The sequence below is a fragment of the Neoarthrinium moseri genome (genome assembly GCF_022829205.1).
Source record: "Neoarthrinium moseri strain CBS 164.80 chromosome Unknown scaffold3_Wmoseri_CBS_16480, whole genome shotgun sequence".
In the NCBI taxonomy this organism is placed as follows: domain Eukaryota; kingdom Fungi; phylum Ascomycota; class Sordariomycetes; order Amphisphaeriales; family Apiosporaceae; genus Neoarthrinium; species Neoarthrinium moseri.
In genome coordinates this window covers 393,034-411,929 of record NW_026055117.1, presented here as the reverse complement: position 1 = coordinate 411,929, position 18,896 = coordinate 393,034, and the positions used below count along the sequence as shown (strand labels likewise).

The 18,896-nt window shown below is 53.6% G+C and overlaps 7 protein-coding genes across 7 annotated transcripts; 4 read left to right on the top strand and 3 right to left on the bottom strand.

Moving 5' to 3' along the window:
* Positions 1-623: 623 nt before the first annotated feature.
* On the top strand, positions 624-3,187 carry JN550_001513 (uncharacterized protein; the record flags this gene model as incomplete). The annotated part of the gene is made up of 3 exons (XM_049312706.1): positions 624-1,295; positions 1,425-2,214; positions 2,409-3,187. 3 exons carry the CDS (start codon positions 624-626, stop codon positions 3,185-3,187), a joined length of 2,241 nt encoding a protein of 746 aa, XP_049176364.1.
* A 792-nt stretch (positions 3,188-3,979) lies between these two features.
* JN550_001512 (uncharacterized protein) lies at positions 3,980-5,188 on the bottom strand (the record flags this gene model as incomplete). The annotated part of the gene is made up of 1 exon (XM_049312705.1): positions 3,980-5,188. The coding sequence occupies one exon, from the start codon at positions 5,186-5,188 to the stop codon at positions 3,980-3,982; it is 1,209 nt and encodes a 402-aa protein (XP_049176363.1).
* A 1,049-nt stretch (positions 5,189-6,237) lies between these two features.
* Positions 6,238-7,857, bottom strand: JN550_001511 (uncharacterized protein; the record flags this gene model as incomplete). Its single annotated transcript, XM_049312703.1, has 2 exons — positions 6,238-7,700; positions 7,755-7,857. 2 exons carry the CDS (start codon positions 7,855-7,857, stop codon positions 6,238-6,240), a joined length of 1,566 nt encoding a protein of 521 aa, XP_049176362.1.
* A 2,240-nt stretch (positions 7,858-10,097) lies between these two features.
* On the top strand, positions 10,098-11,473 carry JN550_001510 (uncharacterized protein; the record flags this gene model as incomplete). Its single annotated transcript, XM_049312702.1, has 2 exons — positions 10,098-10,336; positions 10,390-11,473. The coding sequence occupies 2 exons, from the start codon at positions 10,098-10,100 to the stop codon at positions 11,471-11,473; spliced, it is 1,323 nt and encodes a 440-aa protein (XP_049176361.1).
* Positions 11,474-12,635: 1,162 nt separating this feature from the next.
* Positions 12,636-14,624, top strand: JN550_001509 (uncharacterized protein; the record flags this gene model as incomplete). Its single annotated transcript, XM_049312701.1, has 1 exon — positions 12,636-14,624. One exon carries the CDS (start codon positions 12,636-12,638, stop codon positions 14,622-14,624), a length of 1,989 nt encoding a protein of 662 aa, XP_049176360.1.
* Positions 14,625-14,780: 156 nt separating this feature from the next.
* JN550_001508 (uncharacterized protein) lies at positions 14,781-16,178 on the bottom strand (the record flags this gene model as incomplete). Its single annotated transcript, XM_049312700.1, has 3 exons — positions 14,781-15,362; positions 15,428-15,648; positions 15,722-16,178. 3 exons carry the CDS (start codon positions 16,176-16,178, stop codon positions 14,781-14,783), a joined length of 1,260 nt encoding a protein of 419 aa, XP_049176359.1.
* A 944-nt stretch (positions 16,179-17,122) lies between these two features.
* On the top strand, positions 17,123-18,612 carry JN550_001507 (uncharacterized protein; the record flags this gene model as incomplete). Its single annotated transcript, XM_049312699.1, has 4 exons — positions 17,123-17,722; positions 17,769-18,278; positions 18,329-18,430; positions 18,490-18,612. 4 exons carry the CDS (start codon positions 17,123-17,125, stop codon positions 18,610-18,612), a joined length of 1,335 nt encoding a protein of 444 aa, XP_049176358.1.
* Between the last annotated feature and the right edge of the window lie 284 nt (positions 18,613-18,896).

Below are 18,896 nucleotides of genomic sequence, written 5' to 3'. Positions count from 1 at the left end.
TGCAGGTATCAGCGTGGGAAGTGCCAGGAAAGGACTCAAGCACCCATATATCCTGAAAATTAAGCAAGGCGACGAATCTACTTCTCAAGACAATGGTACTTGGTGAAACGTTGCTAGGTGAGCAACTTACAGAGAAACAGGATCGTAGCCAAAGTATCTACGCCTTAGACCGCTGCCCCGTTTTAGACGGATCATGCGATGTTGCCGGTAGATATAGTTACAATCAAGCGAGCTGAAGACAACAACTGCGGTGCTGATTGTACGTCTACAGTGAGCACCAGGCAACCATCGTCGACATGAGAGTGACCGTCGCCGTCACAATGAGACCCGCTCTGCGAACGCCGCCCTGTTCAAAGCACCGTGAAAACACCAGAAAAATCTCTGATCGTGTTCGTGGGGGTTAACACCAACGATCGCACAGCAACTTTGACTGTTGTTGTCTCAACGCCACTCTTCCCAAAGTAGCATCCCCATCGCCCAGCACCACGAGTTGATCTCGGAGTGCGCCTTCCTTTCCTCCCCTCTGTTTATCGGTAGGAACTGTCCCTCCTTCGAGTACATTAAGCACCTGAGTACATCATCAACGCTTCTCGGTCTCAAGACCTCGGTGGCGTCCTGTTAAGATGGCTTTCCCCTCGGAATCACCCCAGCCTTTGGTAGTGACGTCTGATATTCTTGACGCCACCTTCGTCTCGCGCCACCCTCCCGATATCGAGAGAAACGCTGCCGTTGTCGGTCTCTGCACCGTAGCGCCTGGCCGTGAGGGACACGATGATCTTGGCTGGCACGTCGCTGATTTCATGGCGTTCAAGGCTCTGTTCGCGCCGTACGTCAACCCCAGAAGCCAGGCATGGCTTTCGCTGGTCGACGCGAACAAGGCAGCTGAGCAACACGGATATAAGCACAGCGGCTGCAGCATCAGCGACGGCTTGGACGCCGAAAAGGATGATGTTGCCATCCACGTCGAGTCCTCTGCAGACAACCTCTCCATCGATTTCATCAGCCAGCTGGCAGCCAAGGCCAAGCTCGCCCAGGAGAACGATGACCCGCTCGTCATCATTGTCTGTGGCCTTACTTCACTTGAGCAGGACGTCTACTTTGGCGACAGTGACTACAAGATTGCCATTACAAGCGTTCAGATCCGACGAGCCATCAATGCTGATATCCGTGTAATCTTCGTCACTCCCTCGTTGACGTCGGCTGGTTGGCAGATCAACCCATCTTTCATGCGCAACCTCTCATCTAAGGACCAAACCCAGGCCGCAGGCAACGCGTATGACTTCAGAGCCCGACAGGTATGTACAGCCAAGAGCTCTCTCCCGCGGACTTTCCCCCAGTCGAGAGGTCCAAGGACCAGTGTCCCTAGAGCCACACGTTGCACGCAAACGGACTGGACCAGCAATTGACTAACTCCCGTATTGCAGTGTGGCGCAATTTTTGCGAGAGAGATTGTGATGCATTTCTTCAACCACGGGTCGCCCTTCATCCCTGAATCGGAGGCGGACCCAAAGAGATACAGCGATAGGGTAGGTCCTGTCCGCTTGGACGAGGGACAGGCTAAAGCTGGCGATAACTTCGCCGCCGAAATTCACGCTTTGGCTGCCAGTCGACTGCTCCCGGATCGTGGAAGTCATGTCTTCTGCTTTGATGATAACAGCGACCCATGGCAAATGCTAGTTGGGCCCCGCAGAGGTATGAAACTTGTCAAGATGTCTGAGCAATGGGGTAAGGTCAGCAAGAGCACCGCCGCTGGTGCTGATAGTGCTCAGGATATCCGCAGTACTAACCACGTGGCAACGGATGGGCTCCACGATCAAGCCATGGTTTTCTTAGGCGGTGCCTTTGGAGGCAGCAAGAAGTCTCAGAAGAATCACATCAAGCATTTGATCAAGGAGTCATTCAGATGCTGGCCCGGTTACTACGCCACCACCTTCGGCGAAGACCTTCGGAAAGGACTGGAGCTCTTTATGCATCGTGATTCCAATGACAACGTTGACTGGCATGAAATGTTCAATATTATGGAACACCGACTTACCCTCAACGTCTTGGGAGACATGGTCACGAAGAATCTTGGCATTTTAAGTGCTTCTAGTGCCCGCTGCCGAGATGGGGATGAGGCCAAGTCGTCCAAGGATATGGTGAAATCCCAAAAGACGCTATACAACCAGACATTCCTGGAAATCAAGCAAGCGCTTCCCCCAACCCAGATGCCCAGTGGGCGCAACCTCAATAACATGAACAAAGCTCACATCCAGATGCATCAAGCGGCTCAATTCATCGCGCACGCTTTGGTATCGCGATACCCGGAAGGCAATCCTCACTTGGCATATGCCATCACCGAAGCCAAGCACTGCAAGTTTCCTGTCTTGTTCTTCGAACATTTTCGCTTGCGCTGACCGCGTCAATAGTCATTCAGAACCTCCGAGTTCATCAAGCAGGCCTCTTACTCAAGGACACCAATATCCAGGCTCCAGGAGCTGCATGGTTTCAAAGCATCGGAATTGCCAGCATGTTCACCGCAAACACCAAGCACACCCAGACACTATCTCCGAAGCAGACAGACCAGAGAGCCGCTCATAAGGTTGGAAGTCCCGTCCATAGCAGAATTCGCTCAACCGAGTCCGTTCTGTCACCTGAGGCTATGCCCTTTGTTCCACTGACCGAGAGTGCGACGAATCCCTCCATCCCAAACGAATCTGCCACAGACAAGAACAGACTTGCGGATGCAGTAGCTGGCCATGCGGGTCCTGCCAGATTGTCTGTTGAGAAATCAAACAAACACGCCACGTCGATCGAATCGTCCGATGAAACCAAGGAGAATGTACCTATGACGTTACAGTCACAGACTGAACATGCCACAAATGCTCCGGTTCCACAATTGTCGAAGCAGGTGGAGGATCGCAGCTCTGAGGCGTGGGTGCCTCCTCATCTTCGCCCCTTGGTGCCCAAGGCCCTTGAACCGGCCCGCAACCACTCGCCTTTACCTCATGAGCGGACTGGACATGCTCATGCAACTGTTGATCAGACCACAGCACAGGCACCGGCCTCAGTCGCCCCTGTTTCCGAATCGCCATCGACCCCGAGATCACGCGTAGGTGAGCACCATGTTCCTACGGAGCATCGCAATCTTCCGCCGCACTTGCGACGCGCTCCAACACAGAGCTCCCCTGTCATCAAATACCGCTGATAGGCGACTTTCAACAGAGCCTGAGCCTGATATATACAGGTGTTGATCTGGAGGGGCGAGTGTAAGATACGACTTGACGCAATGGGAGTGAAAAGGATTGACAAACGGTTGATGACATAAGGTGTTTCCGGCTGGCGTTACATATGGACAGGAACTTTGCATGCATTTGGTCCCGCACGTCGACGTACTCTGGGGAGGATCGTGAATACCGTGACAGGATGACGATAATGGTAATAATGAATGTTTTAGAGATGATCAGGACTTTCCACAAGGGAACGAAACGACCTGATAGCTATTCTCGCATAAGAAGCAGCGAGCCTGTCTAGGTAGACTACATGTAGCTCGCGTCACGTACTGTAATCAAACTTTACCAGAAGGCAAAGGGGCAAACAGTGATTCTACCACAATCTTGGATGTGACTATTTGGTAGTTGAGGATTTCATTTATCAGTATGCTACCTGACCACCTGATGGCATTGGATTCGCGACGTGATACGTTGCACCCTCCACAATTGCCAAGTATACAATTGTGAGTAGAGACAAGATTGAGAATCCAAGGCCGCGCTTTGTATCATCATCGGCGGGCTTCTGCTAATTTTGCATATGTTCGGCGCTCTCGGCCACTTCGCAGATCTGGAAGCCGGCCCTCGTGAATCGAGTCGTCCGGCCGCATGCAACGTAGGGCTCATTCGTCGATCCTTGGACTCGAGCGTCTCTTGGCTTCACTTGATACGGGCTGGCCTGCTATACTCGCCATATTTATGTGAAAATAAAGGACTCCCTCTCTTCATCTTCACGCCGACGCGCTGCCGTCTCCCTGCGCAGGCTTCGGCGCCCTCTCGCCCCTCTGGAAGACGAACAGCGCCTCGTCCTTGCCGGGGAAGCTCGGCAGCGGGACCTGGGCCGTCTTGGTCCAGCCGGGCTGCTCGCGCGCCATGTACTCGTCCATGCTCATGCCGCGGAACCCCGTGTAGCCGTTGTGGTTCTGGGTGCCGACGACGGCCAGCGTGTCGCCGGCGTAGGCGCGCACCAGGTCGCGCGTGAAGCCGCCCTCGGCGCCGCCCGCCAGCCCGCCCCCGACGATCGGGTACACCAGCAGCAGCACGGCGTCGCGGCCGCCGCCGTTGCGCCCCAGGTACGCGACGCCGTCCGCCACCACCGTGTCCCGGATCCAGGTCGCGCGCCAGCTGCTCTGCGCGCTGTCGACGGCCCGCACGCCCACCCCGTACGCCCGCAGCATGAAGGTCCAATAGCCGTTGCCCGAGCCGACGTCCCAGACCTCGCGGCCGGCCGCGACGTGCTTCAGGATGGTCAGGGCCTCGTGCGACGGGCACGCGCACCCGAAGTGGTGCATCAGTACCGGCAGCACGTGGTGGCTGCTGCGCACGGCCTCGCTCTCCGGGCAGGGCCCCGCGTACTCGAGGTTCAGGCAGGCCCAGGCCAGGAAGTCCAGGTACGGGTTCGGCACGGGCGCGCCGCTCTTGGAGCGCGGGATCTGCAGGCCCGGCACCGACGGGTGCAGGTACCGCTTGGACAGCAGGTGGGCGGCGACGCTGGCCCGCAGCGAGCCCTTCTTGGCGTTCAGCGACAGCGTCTTGAGGATGTTGGGGGTCGCCGTCTTGGGGTCGAAGATCTGCAGGTAGGTCTGGATGTCGGCCTTGGGCGGGGGCGGGAGCGGCTCGGCCGTCGAGGGCTGCTGGCCGTCGCCGTCGTCGGCCGGAGGGGCCGGGCTCTGGTACCAGGCGTGCAGGCGGTTCGCGGGGCCGAGCCCGACGACGTGCTGGACCTGGGCCAGGGTGACGGAGACGATGGCGTGGTAGACGTAGGCGTCGCGGGCGGGCAGCGCGAAGGACTCGGCGACGGCCGAGGCAAAGTCGTCGCGGGCCAGGTGGGCGGCGGCGCGGGCGTGCAGGTCCCGGTCGGCGATGTAGGCCTCGGGATCCCACTTGGGGGCGCCCTCGCAGTACGCGAAGGGCTTCGTCGGTGCTCTGCTGGGCGCCATCGTGGCCTGGCTGCTGCTGTCTTTCCCGCTCTGCCCGGCGCTGTGCGAAGTGGGATGCCCTGAGGGGTCGTTTCTGGGAGCTCCAGAGAAATCCCCGGACCTAGCCAGAGCTCGGTCATGACGTAGCGGACATGGATAGCGCTAACATTACCTCGCTCCGTAGGCCATTTCCCAGCGGCCGTCCCTTTTGACCGCCAAGCCCGGTTGCGATGCTAGGGACGTCTTTTCAATTGACGAACATGACGGCGACAACGGAATGGACATTGTATGCTAGTTTACCGATGGAAGTTGGTTTGCATTCTTGACGTGCCATGGTTCTATGGTAGACCCGGAATGGAACTTCTGAAACCTAAGCAAGCTACTGGATTGCGTAGTACACCTGTTGTATGTATATAGTTGCAAAGGATTCTGTCACTGATTGTCAAGCACTGAAATCTCAGGCTCTGAGTTCTGAGCCTTCAGTCCACCAAGTCGCAAGCTTCCAACTCTCGTTTGTGCGGGTGGCTTGCATCTATTCAAGCGTCTGCTATCCACGCGAGGAACAGAAGCTTTTTGCAACAAGCAAGCGATTTATGATTGGCTCAGCGGCCGTTTGAAAACCGAAAAGGGAAATCACGCTACTTACTTAATTACCCCTTGCGAGAGTTAGCGCTGGTCTAATGTGTGGCAGTCCATGACCACTGGCATGGAATAAATATCTCGGTAGGGTTGCCAACGTTGCGCAAAGTGACTTGATTGACTTTGTCTATACGATCTGTGTAGCAAGATGCGAGCTTTCCTTTCCGTTTCCCTGTATGTTTCCCGGTACGTTTTCCTTTCCGCCTTCCGTTACGACTATTAGACAATGCCCCTACATCCATTGCAAGAGTCTGCCGCTAATGACAGAGGCGCCAGCGAGCTCTATGTCCCACAGGTCACTAGCAAGGGGCGCACTCCCCTTATACCTAGCATGTAGAAATTCTCTGGAGAGACCTCATCTCCTTCCCCTTCTCCGTACGACCGAAAAGCGTGTGGTCCCTCTAATGCCCCGAATCTGCAACTCAAGAATTCTAGATCTTGTAAGGGAGATACTCAAAGTCACCAGCACAACCGAGGTACATCTCCAGTGATCTGGCGACTATCTCCCGGCGGAGTGGTTCCTTCTCTATAAAGCCCGGGTGACCCAAAGCACCGCGCTCTTTGCATCTGGTGGCCCAGTAGTTGACGACGACCTCCTCGTCCTTCTTCTGTGTACCAGCTGCCTTGACAGCGCCGATGACGATGCGCTCTTTCTTGTACATCGGACGCATGATGCAGTGCGCGTCGTAGACGCGCTCGAGATCTTCGGCGGAAGTTAGGTGATCCCAGTAAGCTGTCTGACCAATACTGGTGAAGCGGTTCTTGATGGTATGCTGAATGTTCATGCAGGAGTGGCAGTGGAGGTTGGCCTCGCGGGCGGCCAAGTTCGTGTGGGACAAGTTCTCCAGATCGAGCGGCTGGTTCTGGCGAAGAGTCTTGGTCGACTCGTACCGATTGCATTCCGTGAAGCGCTCCAGGTTGATCTCTCGCAGGTTGGGGAACTTCCATCGCAGCAAAGACCAGACATATCTGAAATCGGCATCATGTGTCTCCACTCCGTAAACCTTGGGGACAGCCCACGAGTTGCGCTTCTCCGGGTCCCAATGACCGATGGACCGTGAGAATCTGGACAGTGTGGGCGCCAACTCTGGGACTGAGATGCGGACCAGTCTGGCGCAGGTCTCCTGTGTGAAGGCCAGGTGAAGTGGCGTGTGCAAGGACAGTCGGATGTTGTCGAGGTTGAGATTGACCCAGACTTTGGAAATTCCCTGGCGGAGTTTCAGGCCACCTGCCTCAAAGTACTGCAGGGTCTCGCTTCGTGACTCATGACAGACATACATGGAAGGCGGTGACTGAGTATCAGTCCAGGTACGAGTGACGACGGTGTTCTTCATGCAACTAGAGCCGCCTCGAAAGCCGTCCTCGTCCTCGTCCTCGTCCTCGCCTTCGCCCTCGGACTCAGAGTGCATTCCATCTATGGTAATTGCCTCGAACTGGTCGGCATCTGCATCGACATCCCGGACCCACCGATCATACGCGAGCTTGGCGTCCTGAACACGGATTCGCTGGAGCTCGCGATGATAATCGAATGTACGCGACGTGCGTCCGCTTCTCTGCTCGCTCCAATCCGCCACCTCTCGCTTCACTATGACGTCGCGGTGCTCCCAACTCTGACGCCAAATGAGTCGCCGAAGCTCAGGCGGCAGTTGATTGAACAGAGTGAATCTGGCCAGGTGCTGAACGGTGGTGAACTTGCCTGGGCCGGACAGCCGCTCGACGGTCTCACTCCAGTCATCCTTCCAACGGGGAGGCGGCGGGGCAATCACCGTGAACACGGCATCGACGTCGCGCACGGGAAAGCTATACCGAGTCTTCCTAAAAGTCGCCGACTGGCCATTACTGCCAGGACGTTGGTCGAACAGAGAACCAGGGGGAGCCGATGGCCGCTTGGCGGCTGGGTAGCTTTGATCAGTATATTGAACACTCAAGAGCTGCGGAGGAGACTCACATGGACGGGGCGGAAATATTTTCAATCTTTTGACAGGGATGAAGCGTTGACTGACCTCGTCGGTGTCGGCGCGCGTGTTGGGCTGAGCCTGTGAGAAATCCATGGCTGCTATGCTGTGTTCCAACGATGGACGAACGGAGCCGCGAGAGGCGCGTGACGAATTTCCTTCCAGAAGACTCTGGTAACGAAGCTCTGAGTGGTTGAGTAGAGATTCACCTCAAATCACAGAACGAGGTCTGGGTGTGTGATATGAATCGCTGTGGTGGAGGAAGAGTTCACCTACGGCAGCATTCAAACGGAAGATCAAGCTTTTAACAGCGGAGGCTTGAACGCGATTGTGAGCCCTACCACGGGCTCAATGAAAATTTCGATTGTACTTTGAAAGGGCAGACAATCGGCGCACTGTTTTCATTCTATAGTAGTGTGTCTGTAGTAACCTCACACATTATTGATGCTTCGACATTCCGGGCTACTGGGGTAAACACTCAGCCAAGTATCAGCAACAGCCCTGGAGAGTAGAGGGCTAACCACTGTGGCAGAACAATTGATGCGCATGTCGTCGTTTGTTGAGACTTTGACTTACATTTTTTCCGTCGTGTTTACTGCCCGGTCAGCCACCTTGCAACCCAAAGCCCGACTCTTTTTCTCACCATCTTCTTCCTCTCGTCGCGAGAGACGTCGCCACATCCAGTTGCACCCCACTTACGCCGAGATGCGTACTTGGCGAAGACACCAATTCATTATAGTCACTCGGATTCGTCGCCGTCTGCATCTTGCTGACACCTTCCATGTGGCAGGTCAGACTCGTACCTGCGATGTCATATATACCGGGTGGAATGACCACAGAGGTCACGCTCGCCACCTTTCCTCGCTTTCGAGAGTTCCCTACCGAGCTAAGACTAGCGATATGATGCAGAAGCTTCGAGCTCCGCCAAGTGCGTATCCGCCCCAGCTATGACAGCCTCAGTGAAGAGGCTTATACTGCGAACCTTCCCATCGGACCACGTACCTTCGAGGCTACGGAAAGTACCACCACTTAAGGCAGATACTTGAGTCTATAGAATATTTCGAGGCCACTCGCGAAGTCAACTGTTGGTTGGGCCGTCATTCTATGCTAGGGCTTCAGAAGACACCAAGGAACACTTTCGAGAGGCAGGAACCGGTGGAATCCTGCAGTATATTGTGAGGAAAGTCGGGTTTTCGATACGGACAATTTGCATACGCGATTGGTAGGGCATGAAGGAATCGGTACATACTTGACTGCGGCGCAGTTTTGATAATATTGAAGTTCCTAAAACTTCGGGTTTGTTGGTGATAACTTGCCGGCCAGGTACAGAGTGGCATCTTCCAGCCTTCCGAGCAGGGGTTACGAACCAGCGAGCCACCCTAATTCTCGGTTGGGAGTATGAAGAATCACTGGATCCGTACGTGGCTCCAGTATACCAAGAACGGCTTTTCATTCTGCGTACGCAATCCCAATGATCAGAAGAACCCACTGATCATCCTCTCTCTCAAGTATCTCGATAAAGAGAAGTGGGTTCTCGAAAGTCAACCCAGCTTCTGGCGATACATAGACAAGGCAAGCAGCAACAAAATTAAACTAGGTCATTAGTTGGCAAGCCGGCTGCACCGACTGACATTCTTCAGCAATCAATCTTGAGCGAAGCACTCGGAGGAGCGCAAGGATGTACCTCGCAATTTCCCGAGCAATTTGTTCCTTGTGGCAAACCAGGCCCAGCCCGTTTTCTTCAGAGAGAAGAGGGCATGAAAGGAGGCGGATTGGGCTGTCTTGAGCAGTGATTCAGCACACCAGTCGGCAATTAGCGTACGAATGACTAGAAAAAAGCACATGCCTTCCCTATATGGATAATCTGAGTCCTCCATGCTTGCATCAGCAAGAATCTGGCAATTATGTCTCAGCGGATTGCCATCTCCAAAATAGGACAGAATTTTTGTACGTGTGTTTCGCACCGGGCTCGACACGTGAGGAGTTTGACAGGCGCGATGGAATCTTCGCCACTACTCTGCCGCCTCTTATGTTCAAGTTCGTCCCGCAGAAGCCGTAGAATGAATTGGCGTCATGTTGCAACGAAACTACCAGTTACAGGTGCAACTCAGCGACTCTATACTTGTCTATCTATAGTCGTGCGCGCTATGCTCGTCTCCCAACCAGGAAGGACTGGAAGCTTTAGCGCCTTTAGCTGGCGACCTCCCCTGTAAGCCACCCGATCAGACCTCCCAGCCCCATCCACCGCGCGGGGTCCACCCAGCAGGTGAAGATGGCGGACCCGATCGTACTTCCTTCAATTGAGCAACACAAGACTTTCTCGACCCATGTTCATCATGATTTCAAGACCAAACTTTACAGTTCATACATCGACCTTGTTCGATCCCAAAAAGAAAGCTTTTGTTGAGAATGTATCCGTAGTCGTCAACCCCAGGACCGGGGCAATTGTCTCGGTATGGGAGCGATCAGGCCCTGATGTCAACGAGTTTGGCCCGGATGATATTGATCTACGCGGCAAGGTCGTTATGCCTGGCTTCGTCGACGCCCACACGCATATCTTTCTGCACGATTACAAGTCAGCTACCACACTGTCCCTTTTCTGACGACCGATATACTTACAACCTATAGCGAGCGCCCTGCTGCAGAGCAGCACAGAGACGAAAGCATTGTTGAGCGTGTGGTGCGCGCCACGAACCATGTGCGGACTGCTCTGTTGGCAGGGTACACGACATACCGAGACCTGGGCTCCGAAGCTATGCAGAGCTTCGATGCGAATCTACGTGACAGTATCAACCGTGGAATCATTCCGGGACCCCGGCTCTTCGTCGCAACACACCCCCTTGGCAGCACCGGTGGCTTTGAGGTGAGGACGGAGAACTACCACGGGGGCACCAGAGCTCCGCCAGCATCGGACCCGGCGGATGGACCAGACGGTGTCAGACAGGCCCTGCGGAGGAGAGTTGCCGAGGGATGTGATGTCATCAAGTTCTACGCCGACTATCGTCGGAAGATTATGAGGTTCCCTCCAAGCCAACAGCATCCGTACAAATTAGGCATAGAGTTCCCACCGGCCGATCCAAATCCGAATGTCCCCCTTTTCAGTCAAGAAGAGATGAACATGATAGTCGAGGAGGCCAAGCTGGCGGACCTCCCTGTAGCGGCTCACGCCGGTGGCTACAAGGCAGCGATGATGGCAGTCAAAGCTGGGGTTACGTCTATCGAACACGGCTTCGAGGCCACTGAGGAATTCATACAAGCGATGAAGCAGCACGGCTGTATCTGGGTCCCTACTCTGGCCGCCGCAGAAAGGTTCAATAAAGCCGGGGTCAAGAGTCTCCTAGCCCACACCAAGCGAGCGCACGACTTGGGTGTGAGACTCGCTGCAGGTGGCGATACTGGAGTGTTCCCACACGGGCAAGGCGCCAGGGAGATGGAGTTGATGATTGAGGCCGGGATACCTCTGGAAGATGTCCTTGAAGCTTGTATGATCGGAGGCTGGGAGAGCTGCGGCAAAGACCAGTGCGGTTACCGATTCGGCTGGTTCGAGGAAGGCAACCGCGCGGATATCATTGCCCTCGAGTCCGACCCGAGGATGGACAAGTATGCGCTCCGCAGGATAAGTTTCGTCATGAAAGATGGAAGAGTCTGGAAGGAGAACGGTGTTGCTGTAAACATGATCGAAAACCATCATACATGGGACCTGGGTAGATAAACTCTGCACCAAATCTATTTACCTGTGACGGACCTCACCATACTTGCCAAGTGCAGATACTTCCGCCGTCGCCGAAGTACAGATGAATTCACAACCTATTACGCCAAACAACCATAACTGGCCATCGCCTGAGCCTACTCGAGGAGGCTGATCTCTGTCCAGGGTACCCGCTTCCCTTGCCTAAAATTCGTTTTGTAACCCATTGTTCGTAATCCTCAGAAGACGGGAAAGCGAACAAGCCCTCTCAGACAACTTCTACATCAGGCTTCTCCCTTGTTGTGTGCATTCCTGGATCGCCCATCGCCTGAGGCAAATGAAGCAGCCCGTTCATGATTTTCTTCATATTCCCGCTCCTCCAAGGGTCACAGGTAAGGGTCGGTTCATCAGTCACACGGGCACCACACCCGCCTTTGGACGTTCTGCTTCCCCAAGAGCAATCCTTCGCCTCAACATTAATCCCGTCGACTTGGCAACAGCCACTGGTCGTCTCTGATTTTTCCGTCCTCACAGGAGCTCGTAGAGCTAGAAGCAAACGCAACGCTCCTTCGCTACCTACCTTACCCGTTACCATTAAGCCGATCCGATTCGATCCAAATACCTCCTCAACCACAAACTCGTGAAGAAGGTGCGCCGTTTGCTCAGCAGAGCACAGAGCACAAGCACGCACAAAAGTTCATCTGGCGTCAGTATCGCTTTGGTCTCGAAGTGGAAGGCACTTTGTGTTGGTGAAAATCACGTCCAAGTTTCACCACACTGAGCAGTTGAGTTCGAACACGCCAGTTTTCACATTCGACAAGCGACTCGAATATATGCAGCTCTGGATTCACAAAGACTCACCATTTTCATGGCAGCACTTCCAGCCTTCATCGTAATAAGCATTCGCCCGACATACATCATTTCGATTGATAGGCGACGGTCTTAATAATTCGTCGTCTTTATAGTTCATCGTCTTGATACACCGTCGACACAAACGCCGTCGACCTATACGTCGTTGAGTTTATTAATCGTCGTGTTCATACGTCGCGGTTACTGTTTCACTCTGCCATTGAAAATTACTGCGTCATTGACCCGGTTGAGTGCTGCTCTTGTCTCTCGACAACAGACATCCCTCTCTCTCTCTCACACACACACCCCAACCAGTGTTGAATTAGCATCTCTCAAAATGCCATCTTTGGAGATCAGTGATTCCGATGATGAGGCAGTTGCCCTTTTCAGTCGGGAGCATGTCCGATTCGTTCAGCGCTATGCGAACATCGGTATCTCGGAAACCGCTGCCATCATCATCCCACATGAAGACGAAGACCATTCTGATGATGAAGACGCACTTGACTATGAGAATGACTCGGAGGCAATGCAGAAGATAGAAGATGAGGTCGACGAACACTTCGACATCAAGCGCGAGCTCTCCCCAGACTTTCCCGAGCCACAGGTCTTAATCGCTCGTGGCGAACCTGTAAGACGCAGAGCAGTTCACGGTCCAAGACTGATATCGCGCAATAGACCTGTCCCCCAGCGAGAGCAGCGGAACTCGTACAACAAAGACGGGATGGTTCTTCGACCTGGAGATATGGTCGAGATCGTTGAAGTGAAGCAGGCCCACCGCTGTCAGTTCTTGATCATCAAACTTATCTTCAAGTGCTCTGGGAACACCTTTTTTCGTGGCATCCCCTACACCAGAACCCGCAACACTGCCGGAATGATCGATCCAAGGCGCAACGAACTGGTCGAAGTCCTAGATGTTGATCTAGATGACGAGCGCCCCGACGAGCACCAGGGCGCTATTGAGGTCGTTGCGGGTGATATCATCTGCAAGCGGTCATTCCAGTTTACAAACACCTACTGGCCAGAGTTCGGCTGTGATATTCGCAACTTTAGCGGCTCAGCTGACTTGGTTGAAGAGCAAGGCAAGCTCACTATCCGATGGAGAATGGTCACCTACTTCACAACTGCGTCCAAGCGCTTACAGGCCACTCCAAAGCCCGTTGGTAGATCGTTGCTGGCTTTGGCCGCACATGAGATACCTGATCCCGACAAGCGAGTTTCAAGCCATACACAGCTTAACGCATGGCGCGGTACGAAGGTTCGAGGTGGATCGCATAACCCGCGAAGCAAGGACAGCGGTGTGGTTGACGTCGAGAACGTTGAGGTCCGTGATTCCCCGATTGCCCTCACGGAGGACCAGACCTATACCTTCGCCGACATCTTCAGCGGTTGCGGTGGAGCATCGCGGGGTGCAAAGAACGCAGGCTTCCACGTGAAACTTGCGTGCGATCTCGACGCAAAAGCTTGCCAATCCTACCGTGCCAACTTTCCCGAAGCCGATCTTCATGAGAGAGACATCTCGGATCTGATACTTCAGGTTCAAAACCACGAGAACCGAATCGATGTCTTGCATCTATCCCCGCCTTGCCAGTACTACTCACCGGCACATACTACAGCCGGCAAGGACGATGATAAGAACATGGCGATTCTCCTTTCCGCCCATGCTGTCATTTACAAGTTTCGACCTCGCATCGTCACAGTGGAGCAAACCTTCGGGATTCTTCGCGAGCAACACAAGTACATGTTCCACTACTTCTTGAACTGCTTCACGATGCATGGATACTCAGTCACTTGGCACCATGTCTGGCTGAACACCTGGGGAGTCCCGCAGCCGAGACAGCGTGTGATCTTCATCGCTTCCTGCCCCGGCGAGGCGCACCCGAAGATGCCAGACACCCGCATCTACACGTCGGTTAATAAGGCTTTGCGGAGCATTAAGCGCCGAGCGACACTGCATGATGTCAACTCAGAGCTCGGCAGGCCCAACTTTCCCAAGCCCGCCTGGAACGGCGAGGGACTCTTGAAAGAGACTATCTTGACCAACACAAACCGGTCATACATCTACCACCCAAGCGGGCTGCGACCCTTCACTCTGCGGGAGATAGCCGCCTTGCAGACGTTCCCCTCGAACCACCGCTTCGAGGGAAACCGCGTGGATGTGAGCCGGCAAATCGGGAACGCCTTCCCTTGCGCCGCCGTAGAGCACCTTTACCGGCACCTAATGGCGCACCTCCGGGAGGAGGATCAGGTCGTCGCAGACCTGGACGACGAGGAGGACAACGATGATGACGATGACTTGATGGTGGTGGAGGGGGATGATCCCCTGTAAGGTCACAAAAGTGAATATGGGGAGATAAGAAGGTGCGCACATGCACAAGGGGTCGGTTGCTTTGCTTGGGACTTCGGCATAGAAACTATAGATAGGGACGACAATTCTGAACTGATAGAGAGTTTGAGATGACCCGCCCTCTGTGAAAGAAGAAATCTAACTCTTGTGGATGCTCGACCTAAACGAGCGACCCAGGTCGATCCAGGCTGTATTTGGTTGGTCTCCTTTCTCCGTCATAAAGACGTCTTCCGGGCGAAGAAACGGTGCGACCTGCTGCTGATCGAAGACGATTGTGATGTTGCTGGCCTCTTCCGCTGCCGTGTCATAACCTGGTCCGTACACATCGTACACCGCCATTGTGGTATTTACCCCAATATTACCATTAGGCTGACCAGACCATTGTGTATACCCAGCAGGAAGAATGCTCGGGTCAAAGTAGGTGTTCATGAAAACACTGCGATGCAGAGCATTCCACGGCCGTCCCAATGAGCACTTGTCTTGGATCAGCGGCGCTATGCTTGAGTTGGCCGCAAGAACCTGCGAGTCAGCAATATAGACTCCGTATTTGTTGACAAAGGTCGTGTTTGTCCCTTTCCACGCCGTGATGCCACCTCCGCAGCTCCTAAGTGACAAGGTTGAGTTCGCGATGTAGAATGTGCCAAAGCCGTAGAGGAAGTCGGTCTGTCCGGCCACAATGGCATCGTGGAAATACGCATTTCCGAGTTTCCCAATGTAGATCTGTCAAAATGTCAGCGAGAAATCTGAGGAACCAAGTTTCACGAAGTCAGGAAGCTCAGGCTTACTGTGTCCTGCCAACTATAGAACCCGCAAGAGTAGAACCCGGCATTTGCCCTGCTTACGCCAAGCGCGTGCGCAGGACCGTTTGAGTATGGAAACTCTTCGTTCCGAAAATCAATGTTATACGCCCTGAAATCTGAGCATCCGAATGGGGTGTCATCAGGGACTGCGAAGCCCGTCGGGCCTGACCCTGTCAGAGTCGCGTTCAAAGTCGGTCCAACCGTTACTGCACATATAGAATTTAGTTATCGTGCTCCTAGACGCCGAGCACTTGGACTGAAAGCCAGGGATCTACCTACGGACGCCGGTATATACGTTATCTGGAAAGACTTTGTCGTGATTTGCGGCATTCCAATAAACTTGGACTTCATTGGCATGCGCTCTATCCGTAGTATTGTGCCCGAAAACATCAGAATAAGCCTCCTTGCGTCCTGGTCGATTAGACTGGCCTAAAAGAGTTAGAGGTCCCTGTCTTGTCACATTCAATTGCTCTGTATAGATCCCCGGCGCGATCAGGATGGTATAGGCGTCTGTATTGTTTGGGATCGAGGAGATGGCTGCTTGAATGCTCTGAAAATCTGCGCGCGTGTCATTTTGACTGACGTAGAGAGTTCCTTCAGGGCACCCTGAGAGTGGATCAGACGTCTTTCTCTGACAGGCAGCGTAGGTCTGAGAGGGACAAGTCTTGCCGGCCGATGTTGCCAATGGCAAGAGTGGCGCGACGAGGAGCACCAAGCGGCTGAGGTGAGGGATCATTGTGAGCACAAAACGCCTCATGAGTAGTACCACTCAGAAAGCTGATGATCAGCACTCACCTGTCTTACGTAGGAGCCTTCGATGGGTCTTATAACAAGCCTCAATAATAGGAAGTACCCGAGCATGCGGATCCCAGTCATGCAGGGATAAGCTCATAGCTAAGCTTTCCAAGCCAAGACTCGTCAGTGTTCCGGCATGAGTAGCATTGTCGTAGTGAGTGGAGGGAAAATCTGGGCAATTTCTCCGCGAAAGAAATGCCGACGCATGGGGTGGAACCTGAGCTAAGGCAAGAGGGCTTACAGGCAGTCTCTCATCAGGTGAAGTAATATGAGGGCATGTCAAATAGCCGCAGCCTTACCCGACATAGGAACGCACCGCCGAGATCACCAAGGAGCCTCGGGGAATGATTTACGGGTCAATATACTGATCAAGTTGGTGCCCTGGACAGTATAATCCCTGTCCCCCACTTCCCCAAGGTCTCCCCATTTAACCGATAGAGCTACACCACACAGTAATCTGCCAAGTGTGGGCAGATCTGCGGGGAAACTATGTGGGAGCTTCTCCAATCTCCCTTAAACTTCCTGAGATAGCTTCTCCAAACTGCACCCCTTGACCATCCTGGGGATGCAGGGGCGTTGAACAGATCCACTACCAGGATGCGACGGCCGGTCAAGGCAAGTCGGCTTGATTACCGAAGAGCTTGGCGTTCAAACCGCCTTGTGAATGACGGAAAATCCTCCTTGTGATATGCACGTGCGGTACCGTACGAATTTACCGGTCAACGCGTCCCAAAGGCGACAATGGAGCGTAAGAGGTTCGCAGGCCAGAGGTCAAGACGGGCCTCGGGTCGAGATAGTTGACCGCGAGCTGATTGATGTTGCCGATATAAGCAGCATGGCCGAAACCTGAAGCTGTGGATGAACATATTTCTAGCATCTCCCACAATGTTGCGCAAGAGTATTGCCGCTTTCGTTTCTGCAGCGCTGGCAGCGTCGTCACAGGCAGCGTCGCCAAAAGCGACCAGGAGCGAGACCGGCCAAACCTCTATTGGAAGGCCGGACATTGAGGCGTATCCATTCAACGCGGGCCGCGCACTGCCCGAATCCCCTGTCCGGACGAAGAATTGTACAGTCGCAGCTAGTGGAGGGGATGACGCCGCGGCTATTCTGCAGGCTTTGCACGACTGCAACAATGGCGGCACGGTTATCCTCGACGCCGAGTACACCATCGGCACTGTTCTCGACTTGACATTCTTGAATAGTGTGGACATTGCACTGACGGGGAAAATCACCTTTACCGACGACATCGAGTATTGGGTCAACAACGAGTTCCACTACGATTTCCAGAACTCAACATCATTTTTTAAGCTCGGTGGGACTGATGTTAACATTTATGGTGGTGGAGTAGGAGTAATAGATGGCGCTGGTCAGAAATGGTGGGAGGAGTTTGCCGTCAACGCTACATTGCTTAGGCCGATCCTGTTCGTGACTGATGGCCTACATGGTGGCAGTATTACTGGGATCAACATGATCAACTCCCCCAACGTAAGAGTTCCAGAGTCTTTGAAAGCACACCGCTTACCTATTCCAGTGGTTCAACCTGATCGCAAACAGCTCCGATGTCTTGATCAGTGACATCACCATCAACGTCCACAGCACCGGCAAGGTCACAGCTAAAAACACCGATGGATGGAATACGTATCGATCGGATGGGATTATAATTCAGAACTCCGTGATCAACAATGGAGATGACTGCGTGTCATTCAAACCGAATAGCACTAACATTGTCGTCCAAGGTCTGCAATGCAACGGGAGCCATGGCATTTCCGTAGGCTCTTTGGGTCAATATGTCGATCAATACGACATCGTCGAGAACATATACGTCTATAACAACTCCATGTCCAATGCCAGCGATGGAGCCCGTATCAAGGTCTGGCCAGGGATTAACTCGTACCAGGCGCCGACCCTCAGTGGCGGCGGTGGTGCTGGGTACGTCAAGAACATCACATACGAGAAGTACTATAATCACAACAACGACTGGGCGATCGAGGTCAATCAGTGTTATGGGCAGTCAAACAAGACCCTATGCCAGCTATTTCCTGTGAGTCGACGTGGAGCAATAGGGCGGCGGCTCATGCTAACTCAGCACAGTCCAACATGACGATTTCTGACATTTACTTCCTCGATTTCTGGGGGACAACATCCAAGAAGTACGACCCGAAAGTCGGAACACTTGTATGCTCTTCACCTCAAGTAAGTCCCAACCATCGTCATTTGGAATATCTAAGAAAAGAGGACTGACTGCATAAAAGCAATGCCAAAACATCAATGCGCGAAACATTTCCATCAAGGGGCCTAGTGGCGCCTCGCCGAAATGGGTTTGCAGTGGTTTCGATACCTCAGGCTTAGAAGGTTTTGACTGTGTCTCGTCTTAAGTAACTTACCTAGAACCGCGCATTTCAATGAAGCCAATTAGCTGAAAAGTACTATTCATTTTGGGTATCGCACATGAGCCATACTGTGAAAGGTCGAGCAGTGCACAAGCCAAGATCACAAGAGCTGACATACGAGTCACAAGACCTCTTGGAGATAACAATGCAATCAAGAGGGTGTCTCGTGGGCCAATTATATATGGAAATTGAGTTGTAATATCCTATTGGACAGCTTAATCGCCACCTGAGTTTTAGGGGTCCATCATTGAAAATGAACTGGCGTTAAG